At 34.9% G+C, this 16,148-nt stretch overlaps 2 protein-coding genes across 2 annotated transcripts; both read left to right on the top strand.

The window, feature by feature from the left end:
* Positions 1-562: 562 nt before the first annotated feature.
* Positions 563-4,492, top strand: LOC132055415 (ras-related protein Rab7). The gene is made up of 7 exons (XM_059447218.1): positions 563-781; positions 1,400-1,426; positions 1,529-1,628; positions 2,914-3,060; positions 3,139-3,219; positions 3,344-3,486; positions 4,199-4,492. Exons 1-7 carry the CDS (start codon positions 729-731, stop codon positions 4,263-4,265), a joined length of 618 nt encoding a protein of 205 aa, XP_059303201.1. The 5' UTR covers positions 563-728; the 3' UTR covers positions 4,266-4,492.
* An 8,929-nt stretch (positions 4,493-13,421) lies between these two features.
* LOC132055416 (uncharacterized) lies at positions 13,422-14,370 on the top strand. The gene has a single exon (XM_059447219.1). It carries the CDS (start codon positions 13,629-13,631, stop codon positions 14,169-14,171), a length of 543 nt encoding a protein of 180 aa, XP_059303202.1. The 5' UTR covers positions 13,422-13,628; the 3' UTR covers positions 14,172-14,370.
* The last annotated feature ends 1,778 nt before the right edge of the window (positions 14,371-16,148 follow it).

Raw genomic sequence — 16,148 nt, forward strand, 5'->3', positions numbered from 1 at the left:
CTAACAAAAGCTCTATGGTGTTATATATATCGAAAAGGAGTTTAATAAATATCCTCCCGAACTTATTTTGGGTCAAAAATACCCTCTCATCCTTAAAGCTTTTCAAAATATACTTCTTTGAAATTATCCACCAAAATAAAAAAATAAAAAAATAAAAAAACAAATTTAAGGGACCGCATATGCATTAAGCCAATATAATATCTTTCTATAACAAAAGATAACAAAAGCTATATGGTGTTTATATATAAGGGTAATGTTCAGATCAACTTAGGCACTTCAATTGTACTTTGGTGTAGAAGCTTTATGGTTTTCACGTTTTTCCCCTACCACCTACGTAATTAAAAAAAAAAAAAAACCATGGAAGTAAAATTGTTGGGTCTGACTAAGAAAAAAAAAGTTCTGGGGTCTGATTAGCCTTGGGTAAAAGTTCTGGGTAAGCACAGAATACGAATAAAGAGGAATATTCCATTTACAAGCACAATCCTCGCTGTAATAGTAATGTGTGTATTGAGTTTTTGAATTATATTAGAGTTGGCACTTTAGCACTCATAAAATTTACGTACATTCTTTTAAAACCAATTACACAAGCTGGAAAATTTGTGTCCACCCAACCCCACCCCCTTTCTCTCTCTGTCTCGAGAAAGTTGATCGTACCAAAACACAAAATTCAATTCAACGTTACTGCTTTTTATTGAATTTTTAAGCCTTTTGGTTTCAACAAAGAAATTATGGCTTCTCGAAGACGAATGCTTCTCAAGGTCATAATCCTGGGCGATAGTGGGTTAGTATTTCCTAATTTCTCATCTAAATTTTCCGATCTCATCTGTTTATGTGCCAATGTAATTGTTTTGTTGTTTTGGTTTCCGCAATCTCAGTTACATCGATTGATTCGGTTTATTTCAATTTAATCTCAAATCTGGGAGCTTTAGATTGTTGTTAACGTTATATAGCAGCTGAATTCGCTTTTTTAGTCTTCAATTGATGAAAAATTTAAATCAATTGACTCTGTTATTTAAACTAGGTACTTGTAGTCTGAGCGTCAACGATAATCTACAAGAATTGTGAAATAGTCATTCCTTTTGATTTCATAATTAGACAGGGAGTAGCTTGAATATTTTTTGTATAATAAAGTTGTAATTTAAAAACAATTTTGATATAGTGGCATCTTTGCATTTGTAAGTTTCTTTAATTTTTATTCCTGTTTGAATTTTTCTTAGTAGACCTCTTGATGGAGCCGTGTGCCGTGAATTCATGAGTTAATTCTGATGGATCCTATGTTTTTACTTTTAAATGTCAACGTGTTGAGATCCTATGTTTTAACTTTTAAATGTCAACGTGTTGTTTACACCACTTTATCATGTAATGTGTGTTACTAACTCACTTTTTGATCCTTTTGTAGGGTGGGGAAGACATCTCTGATGAACCAGTATTTTCTCGGATTCCTCTCTGTTGAATTGTAAAGTAGATATTCTTCTTTTCCTCTTTGGATTCCTTCTTACTGTATTCTTTTCTTTCACAATTACTATAGGTATGTGAATCGCAAGTTTAGCAACCAATACAAGGCAACAATTGGAGCTGATTTCTTAACAAAAGAAGTCCAGTTTGAGGATAGGTTGTACACATTACAGGTTAGATTCAAGACACAGAAGCATACAATGAAAGATATTCTTAGTCACCTTTTATTATGTGAAATTGCTTTGTCCATTGTTACTACCCCTTAACACCTCTTTTCAGATTAACAAATGTAATTAACATGACATTTTTCTTACTCACCAAAAAATAGACATGGTTTTGACGTGTTCAGTCCCATGCTTTCTCTTGCCTCCTTCTAGACTGACCATTTTTTTTATAAGAAGAATAAGAGAAATTAACTGCTGCACTAGAGATGCAACAAAATTCCTTCTTGCTTGTCAGTTAATATCCGTTTTTGCCGTAACAAGACAACAAGTATGCTCCAATCTCAAGCAGTTGGCTATATGAGTCCTCATCACCCTGTTGCTCCGTTTAAGCTCATCTTATACTTTTCTATCATAATGATCATATGATTATTGCTCATAGGAAACCGTTGTCTTCACTAAGAAATGACCACTGATATCATTTTACGAGTTTGATTCAATATCCTTGAATGTGTTTGTCACATTTTCCATAGCTTCATACTTTCAAATTCTCTGTTTTGCCTTACTTTCGTATTTCAAGGTTTTGTAGAACTGTATAGGGAATGCTAGAAGATCTTCGATCTTAGACTCAAAATGGAATGCCTCTTAAAATTGAGCAAAATTTGAATCACATAACAGGATTTGGTGCCTGTTTGGCTGGCTAATGTGTTAATTAACTGGCATATGAATAGCTGGGTTTTTACAACCTTTTCTTTGACACCACCATCATATACAGTGAAAGTACTCCGGGGGTTCTTTTATTTCCTTTATCCCACTTTTTCTCTAAACATACATATTACACCAATAGCAGAGACATCTCTGTAAAAGCATTGATTCTAGAAAGATGCGTTAGTTCAAAAAAGAAATCAACCTTATATACTCGGTGCTCCTATTTGTCTTTACCACATTCGATGTTATTGGCAAGTTTAATGCACATAAGCAACCTATTTCTTTTGAGCAACATTCGTCAACGCCAATATAATTTTCTTGTAGACCTGTTACTTTTCTCCAAAAAAAAAAAAAAAAAAAAAATACTTTTTTTCTTGTATTCTAGAGGAGATTATTGCCGTCTCGAACAAATGATTTCTTCAAGTATACTGGAAATTAGCATTCTAAAATTCACGGTTTTCAGGTTAACTAGAACTTATGACCTGTAAGATAATGAAATATGGTACTTTAAGATATGGCTAGAAATCTCTGAATACTTTCCCAGAGTTGCTGCTGACCTAATTCACTTCTAATCTTGTGTTTGCTTTAGATATGGGATACAGCTGGGCAGGAAAGGTTCCAAAGCCTTGGTGTGGCATTCTACCGTGGAGCAGATTGTTGTGTTCTAGTGTATGATGTGAATGTCATGAAGTCATTTGAGAACCTTAACAACTGGAGAGAGGAATTTCTGATCCAGGTAGTGCAGACCCATAATTAGCTTGCAAGCTTCGACATGTTGAATTGATTTCTGAGAAGTTCTTTCCTTAATGTACAGGCCAGCCCATCTGATCCTGAGAACTTTCCATTTGTTGTATTGGGGAATAAGATAGATGTTGACGGAGGCAATAGTCGAGTGGTAATTAATCTATCTCTTGATGAATCTTCCTAACCTGACTGATGCTGTTACCGGATTTGGTATCTTTGGATGGGTATAGATGGATAGTTCATTGATTTTATAAGATTTGTTGTGTGGATTTCAGGTGTCTGAGAAGAAAGCCAAGGCATGGTGTGCATCCAAGGGGATACCTTACTTTGAGACCTCCGCAAAAGAGGGATTCAATGTGGATGCAGCTTTTCAGTGTATAGCTAAAAATGCTCTGAAAAATGAACCTGAAGAAGAAATGTGAGTACCTCTTCCAAACAGGAGAATATCTATTTTACTAATTTATCTGGGAAGGGGATGCATTCAGCTTACAATATTGTCAAATATTTTGAACCTTAGTTGGTTCTTAAGGGTCTGGGCTAATGACTGGAAAAAAAGAGAAAGTGCTTATTCTTTAGAAGTGGAAGTGCTGAAGAACTATTTGGAAGGAGTCAATGTCTTCTAGGTCATGAAAAACACTGTCTTCTAGGCAAGAGATGAGTTCAGAAAACTGCAAATTCTTGATCTTGATAGATATGTTGATGAAGATAAGTTAAATCAAGGACCTTGAGAATTATTTCTCCTCTTCCGATTGTTTATGGTTAACTGGATATTATATCATACTAGCTATGCAAAAATTACAGATGTGTAGTTGCATTGCTTCTGGTTTGTTCGTTAGATGTGTCCAGCACATTAATGTTACAATCCGAAATAATATCTACCAGAAGTAGTTCTGAGAATGTTTGCCCAAACTGCATTGTTGGAAACACGGGTGTAATTTGACGAAATTCATTGTGAAACTGGAAAGACGTTAACATTCCTTTGATAATAGAATTAGAAGTTTGAAAATCATCTCAGAGGCACAATAAGTTGGCACAATGAAGTTGCCAACTTTTGTGTGTCAAAACATTTAGGATCCCCTCAAAGATTTTTGTTGAAGTTAATTGCTCATTTCATCTTTTTTATCTTGTAGATACCTTCCGGATACTATTGATGTTGCTGGTGGAAATCAACCAAGATCAACAGGATGTGAATGTTGAAGGGTTTCTTTGGTTTGCATTATTCCATAGACTGATAGTGCAAGTTCCCTTGATCTGATGATTTATTTACTACAACACAGTTAAATTCTCTGTATTTGATATTAGATTCTGGATTCCTTTCTCCGAAAGTGTAATTATGATGTTGCACCTTAATTTTTCTCTCCCTGGTTACTTATCTATGTTTCAGACTGTATGCTGATACGTGACAATATACTATTCATGATCCATACACTTGACTACATGTTTTATGTTTAAAACATTGCCCTTTTCCAGAGATGCAAGATATTGCTATGAGCTGTATGAATGGATTTGTAAATCGGAAAAGGGCCAAATATGCCCCTGTACTATCAAAAAAGGGTCAAATATACTCTTCGTTATACCTTGAGTCCAAATATACCCTTACCGTTATACTTTGGGTTCAAATATACCCCTTCACAGTTAAAGTTAACCCCAATCCTACATGGCATTATTATTTTAATAAAATAAATATTATGTGGCATGTCACCTCACTTACAAATCCAATTTTACCCCTCCCCTATCTTCTTCCACCCCACCTCCCCCTCTACTACTATTGTCCTTATGCCCTGGTTAATTAAATACTAAAGAATGACAATCAGATTAATCAAATCAAAAGTCCATATTACCGTTAAAAATAGTAATACTATAATAAAAGGAAGTCATAAATATATTAATATTAAGATCTTTTTTATAATCGTGTCAAGCTTTGTCCTTAATAAAATCAATCGGAAAGATTGGCTCTCTATGAATAGATTGAGATAAAACATCTGCTGTGGGTTAAAATTTAGCAGCTCAAAGGTGAGTTTTTTGAGACCTTGACTCCTTGAGTACCACTTTTTTGTAATTATTGGCAGTTAAAGTGAAAAATTGGATGTGGGGTTTTAAGTTTTCACGCATTTGTATTCACAGGAAGTGTAATTTTGTGCTTTTGGCTATTCAAGAACTGAAAAAGATTGCATCTTTTGCCCTGTAGATGGTGGGTTTTTTACATTTCTGGTAATTTTTATTTTTTTGGGGTGTTTCTGTTTCTAAAAAAGATTGAATCTTTTCCCCTGTACACATCATTCATCCTGCCGAAAAAATAATAAACAATCGCAATGAAAGAGATGCCAAATGCATTATAAATTGATAGAGGGACAACAAGTCAAAATCCAATTGATTCAAAGCCAGGACTTTAGCATTAATGTTGTGCATTTGAATGTTCAATGACTTAAGAATGGAAGGTCTTCTACCTTCAGTCCTTGGTATATTTTATTAATGGTGGTGGGCATAAGGATGGTAGTAGTAGTGTGGTGTGGGGGGGGGGGGTGGAAGAAGATAGGGAGGGGAGGGGTAAAATTGGGTTAGTAAGTGAGATGGCATATCACATAATATTTATTTTATTAAAATAATAATGCCATGTAGAATTGGATCAACTTTAATTGTGAAGGGGTATATTTGAACCCAAAATATAACGATAGGGATATATTTGGACTCAAAATATAACAAAAGATACATTTAACTTTTTTTTGATAGTACAGGGGTATATTTGGCCCTTTTCCGTTTGTAACTTGATGTTTGAACACCGACGTGTTTCGTGGTCATCAGATATGACAGAAGCTAGCTCCAAAGGACAAGACAAATTGTCCTTTTCAGAGTTAACTTTTGCTCCTGGAGTATCATGCTAGTCCTAATTTTTGCTCATGTCGAAAAATCACGAGCGTTACTTTTTCTTCAAGATTTCTTTTTTGAGGTGATTGTTGTTTTAAAGAGTTTTACATAATTTATTTTGTCTAAAAAGTTGTTGGGGTTACTATTGATGATAAACACATATTTGTGAAAACTAATTTTTTCTCCTTCGTTCTCATAATAATAAGTGTCATTTCAGTCAAAAACACGCATATTAAGAAACTAATAACATAATATGAAGTTTATTAAATTATCCCTAATAAATTATTTTTTCTCTTAATTAGAGCATACACAAGTAGTAAATCTTTTGACATTGGGAACTAATAATACCAAGTTATTATGCGGCTTGTCCAATCATTATTTTGATATTATCTTATCAGTTTTTATGTAAGAGGGAAAAATTAGCCAATTTATGTTTTAGTACAAATACACTTTTACGATAATTATGGGATAATTACACTTATTAGGGATGGCTTATATGACGGGAGAAGCAAAAAATGTGTCTTTAATATTTGTTTTTAATGGCATCTCTTAAAACGTTATTCCAATTGTATGCTTTAGATTTTTCAAACTTTTCTTTACCAATATTGTGCTTCAGGCAAAGTGGAAGAATGGAATTGCCAAAGGCCCAAAATTGATCATCATCATTTTATACAAGTGTTAGACCAAAAAGGCATTCTCTATTCTTCTAGCATATCAAAATTACCCCCAAGCAGATTGGGGTAAATCAATATGTCCATTCGTTTTACTTTTTTGACTTACTTTTTTATAATCCGTTTAAAAAAAAAAAACACTTTCTATATTTAATAATTCTTTATCCGCAACATTTTATATGATATATTTAAGACCAAACAATCATATTATCATATATATATATATATATAAGCAGGCCAAAGGCCCGCTGACGTGGCATCACAGAAATGCAGGGTTACTATTTATCTTTTTTTACAGATTTTTGAGGATAAATTTTTTTTTTCCCAGACTTAAAATTAAATCTCTTCAAACTTGCAGCCACCTCTTCGTCCCTTGCACCCCCACAATCTACGACAACGTTTATAAAAACATTCTGCGCCTCTGGATTTTCACTCTCACGCTCCCTGCTATTCTTCCTTCTCTTCCTCTTCTTCCCAACATCATTCTCCAGACAACTTACAAACTCTTCTGCCGCCATCGTTCCCGCTACGCACAAAACAGCACACCCCTCCCAGGTATGGTTCTTCTCCATTCTAATCCACTTTGAGTTTATTTGCTTTTACACATATTCCAAGTGTATTCGGTTTCTAAACTGTACCATTCCGTGGGAATATCCTTCCTTTTCAAAGAACTGGGCAATTCGAGAAATATATTTGCTGATTTAAGAGCACTGCAGCGCTAGGCTGACATAACCGTAGGCAGGAAACGAATTGAAGAGAGAGACTTCTGAAAGTTTAGGTTGCCCCGGGTCGATTTTTATTTGGGTTATGGTTCTTCTCCATTCTGATCCACTTAGATTTTATTTGTTTTTACACATATTCCATGTGTATTCGGTTTATTTATTGGGCCATTCCGTAGGAATATCCTTCCTTATCAAAGAACTTAGAAATTCGAGAAATTTAAATGCTTATATTTGTTTATTTTATTCTACACATATTCCATGTTTTTTGCGTTTAAAATACTATACAACTTAAACTGTAAATTTGGGCAGAATTTTACTGTACACTGTAAAACACACTCTATAACAATCTTGGCAGGGAAGATTTCATGTGGTAAAGAAGCTCCAGACTAAGAGGAGTAGACAAATGTGATGTTTAGTCGAAAGTTGACGGTTACTGCATCTTTAAAACTTTAAATATCACGCTTACTCAAAAATGTGTAACTATTCTATTACGTAAGTTGAGTAAGGCAACACTTCATTCTTTGCAAGGATGAAAATTTAATATTTTTAATTTTGAGAAATAAATAAGAGGGCTAAAAAATGACAAAATAAATAAATAAATGTCTTTCTGAGATTTTGAGGCATGCCACATCATCGGTCTTCCAAGTTATGGCTCTTCTCCATTCTAATCCACTTTGAGTTTATTTGCTTTTACACATATTCCAAGTGTATTCGGATTCTATACTGTACCATTCCGTTGGAATATCCTTCCTTTTCAAAGAACTGAGAAATTCGAGAAATATATTTGCTGGTTTAGGAGCACTGCAACGCTAGGCTGACATAACCGTAGACAGAAAACGAATTGAAGAGAAAGACTTTTGAAAGTTTAGGTTGCCACGGGTCGATTTTTTTTGTTTGTTATGGTTCTTCTCCATTCTGATCCACTTAGAGTTTATTTGCTTTTACACATATTCCATGTGTATTCGGTTTATATACCGCACCATTCCGTAGGAATATCCTTCCTTATCAAATAACTTAGAAATTCGAGAAATATATTTGCTGCTTTAGCAACACTCAATGCTGGGAAGAGATAACTGTAGACAGGAAAGGAATTAAAGAGAATGTCTTTTGAAAGTTTAGGTTGCCGAAGGGTTGCTTTTTGGTTGCGTTACGTTTGGGTCTTAAGCTTGAAAGGAAATTAATTGCCAAGAACATCCTTAAACAAGATAAATATGATGTCCTGCCCATTCTAAACCACTTTGACATACCTTTTTTTTTACAAGGATTACATGTTTATTCGGTTTATATACTGTTCCATTCCGTAGGACTACCCTTCCTTCCTGATCGCCGATCAAATTAAACTCTTACTGTATTCATATTTTGTAACATCCTCTATGACAACCTTCCACTTTACACTATTTTAAAACTTGCGGTACGTTCTAATGCTTTACAAGTGCTATTTCATTAGATCAATTCGTTCGCCCTCTTCCAGCTGACTTGGTTGTTACTTGTACTTTCCCCCCTTCATACGCCTACATTGTTATTACTTAATGTTTGCTTCATATTTAAGCGCCACTCCCTTACTCGCAATAACCATGACATCTTAGTTTATTTAAGTTCCCACCGATTCCATGTGTATTCAGTTTATATACTTCATCAATCCGTACGAGTACCGACAACACTCTGATCGTTTCCCTGTTTGTATCCTTCACTTTGCTAAAGTTCGACTCCATGTTCGAACTAACTTGCTGCGTTGTTGTACTTCCCCCTTAATATGTCTACAATTAACAGTTTATAATAACTTTATATACGCTTCAAATTAAATCGCCAATTTGTTTCTCGCACTATTTGGCTTTCTTACAGAAATCAAACGGACAGGATCTTAACAGTTAGTTTGTGTGTGTGTTTTTTTTTTTTTTTTTTTTTTTTTTTTTTAGAAGTTTTGTGAATCTCTTCATTAAAAAAAAAAAAAAAAGGAACTTTCTACTCAACAAAGAAATGTTAGCAGATATCAAACACAACTTACCACGTTAGATGACAAATATATTTGATGCTTTTGGAGCACTCCAATGCTGGGCAGACATAACCGTAGAAAAGAAAGGAATCAAAGTGAAAGACTTTTGAAAGTATAGGTTGCCGAAGGGTCGCTTTTAAGTTGTGTTTTGGTTCTGCATGCGCTTCAAATTAAATCGCCCTTTTCTTACGCGCACTATTTGTGACCTATTGATTTTACTTCAGTTCCCGCAGAACACATGTGTATTCTATTTATTTGGCTTTACCAAATAGATTTTACCCCTCCCTCGCAAAGCACTTTTTGCCATCAGTTGCTTCTACTCTTTGTCTTTCCATTCCTTAGATATTAGCTTCTAGGCAGTTTCCCGCGTACATTTAACTAGCCCTATGGCTTTTCGGTGTTGGTGTTTTTGTTAAATTACTACCTTCTAATTTCCATGCCCCTGATACAAGACTAAGTATTGGTTTCATTCTTTCACCTAAATACATTTAGCACCACTGTTAGTAGTATCTTCCTGGTTAAGAAGTAACACCAAAAAACAGTTCCCACACTTAGAGATTTATAGATTACTTTTGGTTTCACAAATTCCACACTTTATAATAACTTTAGATACGCTTCAAATTATATCGCCAGTTTGTTTCTCGCACTATTTGGTTTTCTTAGAGAAATCAGACGGACAGGATCTTAACAGTTAGTTTGTGGCTTTTTTTTTTTTTTTTTTTTATTTTGTTTATGTGAATCTCTTAATTAAAAAAACTCAACTTTGTACTCAACAAAGAAAGGTTAGCAGATATCAAACAAAGATTACCACGTTAGATGACAAATATATTTGCTGCTTTTGGAGCACTCCAATGCTGGGCAGACATAACCGAAGAAAAGAAAGGAATTGAAGAGAAAGACTTTTGAAAGTTTAATTTGCTGAAGGGTCGCTTTTTAGTTGCGTTATGGTTCTTCATGCGCTTCAAATTAAATCGACCTTTTCTTACCCACACTATTTGTGACCTATAGAGTTTACTGCAGTTCTCGCAAAACACATGCGTATTCTATTTATTTGGCTCTACCAAATACATTTTACCCCTTCCTCGTACAACACTTTTTGCCATCACTTGATTCTACTCTTTGTCCTTCCATTCCTTGGATATTAGCTTCTCTGAAGTTTCATGTGTACATTTAACTCGCCCTATGGCTTTTCGGTGTTGCTGTTATTGTTAAATCAGTACCTTCTAATTTTCATGCCCCTGATACAAGACTAAGTATTGGTTTCATTCTTTCACCTAAATACATGTAGTTACACTGTTAGTAGTATCTTCTTGGTTAAGAAGTAAAACAAAAAAAAAAATACTAACACTTAGAGATTTGTAGATTACTTTTGGTTTCACAAATTCCATGTGAATTTGTCTTAAAAACAAGACCATTTTTGTGTGCAAATCTTAAATTCCGCATCACACACTTATTGCTTTATTTTGTTGTGTAATCGGATATCTTCCCAGTCTTTATACGCCTTTTTTTGGTAGATTCCGCTCAGTGACCCTCTTTACCCACGCAGGACTCCTCCAATGGACACCCAAAAAACAGATCCCGCACAACAACTTCCACCAAAGAAGTGTCCAGGTAAATTACACTGATTGCTTTAGTAACTTTACTACTTTGTTGTTTACCCCAATTAATATTCCGTTTATGTTTTCATACAGTTATTGTGCTGCCTTTGACCCCCAAGGATTTGCCGTGCACGACTATCTCACAATTGCGGATTTAATATCTGCGGAAAAAACATGCACAATTGAGAGCCCAACTTTATAGAGGAGCTTTGCTCGACCATCCCTCAGGCACAGAATGACTGTGCGTATATTTGTTATTGTACTTAGTAAAACTTAAGTTATCACATCTGTTACTTATGAAGTACATTGTACGTGTAACCAATTATTACTGCCATCTTCTTTGTAATTTTAACTTGTACGGACTCCGTGTTTTCATTATTGTAGTTCATAGTGCAGATTAACTTATGTGTGCAATAGGCATACGCTATGCTATATTGTCGCACCCAGTAACAGTGAGTATTTCCGTATAATTTCCTTTGAATATCATTTCCAGATGTTTTTGTAATTATAGGTTGACAAGTACGTTGCGATACAACTACTAACACACACACACACTCTACTTTTCTCTACTTCCAAAGCATTTTAATAAGTTCATTGTGCATCATTCTCTGACTCATATCAACAATCAGGTTCTAATTTAGGTATGAATTCATAAAGATCTTTCTTACTATATATTTACACATAAAAAATCCACAATAAGTATTTATAATCTGAATTTGATGGAGTAGTTTACATGTTGAGAACATCTTTGAAAAATATGTTGTTATTGCAACTATTTTTAGTTTTCTAGCAGTAGGAATGTCAATCATCTTGTGACAAAAGGGAGTGAACTTCTTATTTTTTTTAAGTATCAATTTTGTTAACGTGCTAAAAAGTATATTAGGCAGTGTTTGATGGCACAGGGGACCATGCTTCACGAATACATGTAGAACTTTTATAATTGAGATTACTCAGAATATTTGACTGGAATTTTAAATGAGGTCTTTATCAATGTTAACAACTGAAGTTACTTGATTCTTTTACATGGTTAATCATATTTTCAACTAACGATGTTAGCTGCTATACTTCGCTACTGTGTTACAACTTTAAGTATGTGGTGCGGATTTACAAGTACTATTTCATTACATACAGTTCTTTGCCATCTACGAACTAATTTGGTTCGTAATTGTACTTTCCCCCTTAATACGTCTATGTTTTAGGCTTTGTTACTATTTTAGAAGCAATTGTGAGATAGTTGGATTTGCCGTGCACGACTATCTCACAATTGCGGATTCAATATCTGTGGAAAAAACATGCACAATTGAGGGGTTGCAAACATAAAATGTTTGGAAGTCAAATGTTTCACCTAAAGTTTCATGTTCCACTGTGCAACAGATGTCTCTTTTGAGGTAATTTTGTGGAGAACTACAACCATATATTTATGCACTGTGGGTTCACTTGACTGTTGGTCTCTCTTGTTTAATTTGGTTGGTGTAAGCTCTGCCAAATGCCACAAGATATCAAGAAACTTTAGTTATGTTGGATGAGACAGAAGGTGAACTGCAGAGGCAAACTGATCTGGAAAGACTATCCCCATGTGCATCATTTGAAAAACACGACTTTGAAAGAAACATGAGGTACTTTTGAAGAGAAAGTTGAGCACATTTCTTTTGTTAAGTTTAAATGCTCACAAAAGCTGTACTTCTCATTAGATAGTATGATGTAGTTTTTGGATTGTTTTGGTCTCTTTGTGTCTAGCTATAAAATTCTACTACTTTTGTACTGTATTGTGCACCGTCTCTTGGTATTGCCAATAATATTGCCATTTTTTAATTAAAAAAGTATAAAATAGCCTTTCAATACCAAATGTTGGACTGCATCTTGCAAAAATGCTTTGAATCTCTTTGCTTACCTATCTTTCTTCTTTCTTTGAGTCTCTTTACTTACCTACTTTTATTACTTTGAAGTTAGAGAGGAAGAAAGCAAAGAGAGATTTTACATTACCCAAAAAAGAAAGAACAGGTGGTGAAGTAAGAATTTTGAACAAGAATTTTTATTTTGGTTATTTTTGATATTCGGATATTGGAAAAGATCATTCGTAAATCTAAAGAGTCATCCATCACCGCGCGAAGCGGGGGCAAATTACCTAGTTGAAATAATATTTTAATACATTAAATATATCTTAATTTAAGAGCAAATAGTTTAAAGTTTTTTTTTAAAAAAATTTCTAAAACACTGTATCAAGTCAAAATAAGACAATAAATTAAAACAGAGAGTATATCTTTTGGTACATTTATTATTATTGATTATAGTCCTTTTTCCAGAATATTTAATTTATACCTACATGAGAGATATTTTCAATTCAATTTATGACTTTGAATTTAAGATATACTGGTGGCAGTTTGGTGCACTGTCCAGAAAAAATCTTTTTTTTATCGAAATATCTGTTCAGGCTGCGGGTTTCCCAAGATATACGGGTTTTTCTGGGACTCTTAACCGACAAAATTGTGTCGGTCTGTTCACATGCGACGGTTTGATACGGTGCCCTCTACAAAAGAGCAAAGTGGTCCACAATTCTCACAAATCACAATCAATTTTCAAATAACTTAAGGCCTTTTCCTCTCTATTGAATTACCAGCAATTGATTCTCTCTTTAGGGTTCTAAAATTCAAGTAAAGTATATTAGGGCTTTTCTCTCTCTAGTGAATTATATATTAGCAGCAGAGATAACAATGGAGTTAACAAAGGAATCAGAGAGTTTACTCAACAAAATCCGACCACCGCGTCTCGAAGATGCAGGCCTGGAAGATTGTGCACTACCGCCCGAATCAATCAAAGAAGCGTTTCTCAAAGCCGCCACTGCCGTACGATCCATCATTTCGCAATCGGACGACGAAGACGAATCCGAAGGCCACTGTGTCAAAACTCCATCGCCAGTTGATGATTCTACTAAGGATGCACTTGTAGGAATTACGGAGGGTATTTCCGACATTCCAGGAAAATGCACTACAGAGAAAGGCGGCGGCGGTGGTGAAGTTCCGGAAGGGACGGCTGATGACGTGCCAGTTGTAGGTGGTGCTGAGGTTCCGGAAGACGGTGGTGATTTGGTGGATGGAATATCTCTTCCGGAAGGGGGTCAATCGTGTGTGGATGGGTTGCAGGGTTTGGAGATTGGGGGTAAAGAGGGGAAAATTGAGAAAAAGGAAGTGAAGGAGGAAGATGAAGATGGAGAAGAAAATGAGAAGCCAACTCTAGTTGAAGGTTATGTTGTATAAGCATAAGGGATAATTCTCTAACTTTTTGTTGCATATCCTGTAAATTTCTTGAATAATATAGTACTAGTATTAGATATGTACTAAAAGATTGTCTATTTGAAGTTAAACTTATGGATTTATGTATAATCATCTGCCTTTTTATTTATATCTGAAGCTAAAAACTTTAACTTTCTGCAATCAGAAGAGTGAGATTGCAACCTGTGTTTCTGCATTTCTGACCAGTAGTCTTCTTTATTTATGTGTTGAATTCAAATTTGGCCACGAAGTACAATAGTAAAGCACATGTTTGTTAGAGCCTTAGAGGAGAGGATGATTTGAAGCTTATGGGTCCTATTTCCTAACGATCTTCCTAACGATCTTCAATTAATATACAACAATAACCGAACTGAATTTTATATATTGAAGGGCGGTCAATCTTGTATGGATGGTCTGCAGGGTTTGGAGATTGGAGATAAAGGAGGGAAAATTAAGAAGGAAGTGAAGAGAAAGAGGAAGAGGAAGAAGAAAGTGAGAAGCCAACTCTAGTTGAAGGTTATGTATGAGCATATAGAGATAGTTCTAATTTTTGTTGCCCATCCTGTAAATTTCCAACAATAAGTATAGTGCCTTTATTAGATATGTAGGAAAAGATTGTCTACTTTAAGTTCAAGTGATTGGATTTCTGTAATCATGTGCCCTTCTTATTAGCTATTTTTGAAGCTATCTCGCAATGCTTTTTATAAAAAAATGAACTTTAACTTTCTGCAATCAGATGAGTGATAGTTATGAACCTGTGTTTCTGCCTATAATTCTCTAACTTTTTGTTGTGTATCGTGTAAATTTTTCGAATAATATAGTAGCACTAGTTTTAGATATGTACTTACTAAGGGATTGTTTGTTTGAAGTTTAACTGATGGATTTATGTATAATCATCTGCCTTTTTATCTATTTTTGAAGCTATCTCGCAATGGCTTTTTATAAAAATTTGAAACTTTCTGCAATCAGAAGAGTGAGAGTTGCAACCCGTGTTTCTGCATTTCTGACGAGTAGTTTTCTCAATTTGAGTGTGTCAACTTCTTGTATTTGGCCACGAAGTACAAAAATTAAACACCCGTTTCTGCAGTCATCAATGTGCCAGTATATATCGCCTTAGATGCGGTAGTTAAGATATTGAAATTTTGCATTAATAAACTACTTACTCAGAGTGTGCAGCAGTAAAAAAACACAGTTACAGCAATCAGCAATGGAATGATCTTAACTCGGAGTCTCAGGTTGAAGTAGTTTTGTGTGATACATGAGTGTCAGTTTTTGTTAGGCCAATGAAGTACAAAACCATGGAACACGTTTCTGTAGACTGCGGTACAGTTGCAGCAGTGTTGGTACAGATCTATACAACTTGTGTTTCTGTATTTTTCGACGAGTAGTTTTCTTAGCTTATGTGTTGAATTCAAATTTGGCCACGAAGTACAAAAATAAAGCACATGTTGTTGAGATATTCGAATTTTGCATTAAACAACTACGTACTCGTTTTTCTAAAATTGAATTTGGAGTTGGATTGGTGATGCCATCTCATTCAACTTGTCGGGGTTGGGGTTAGATGTTGGTGAGTTGATGTTACTAGTACCAAATGAGTCACAGAAAATGAGAGTAATGCGACTAGGGGCAATCTGTTTGATATATTTGGTTTACAATGATATGAAGTCCGGGATTTTGGGGTTGTTTAGGATTTTGGAGGCAAACAAATCCACTCTGTAACTAGATGCAATCATTGGGGTTGAAACAACTTGGTTAGGATTTAGGAGGTAAACGAATCCACTCTGTAACTAATGGTAGTTAATTAGTGACGACTTCTTGATGATGTACTAGGAATATCTGCTCCATTCGGGTCCCATTATGATCCAAAATATGAATATCGTGCTGTCTAGGCTTAAATTGGGTGGCCCAGCAGGAAAATGAACTACCGTAAGCAATGTTGTGGGGTGCCAGCAACTCGGTCTG

The sequence above is a fragment of the Lycium ferocissimum genome, chromosome 5 (assembly GCF_029784015.1).
Source record: "Lycium ferocissimum isolate CSIRO_LF1 chromosome 5, AGI_CSIRO_Lferr_CH_V1, whole genome shotgun sequence".
NCBI lineage: Eukaryota > Viridiplantae > Streptophyta > Magnoliopsida > Solanales > Solanaceae > Lycium > Lycium ferocissimum.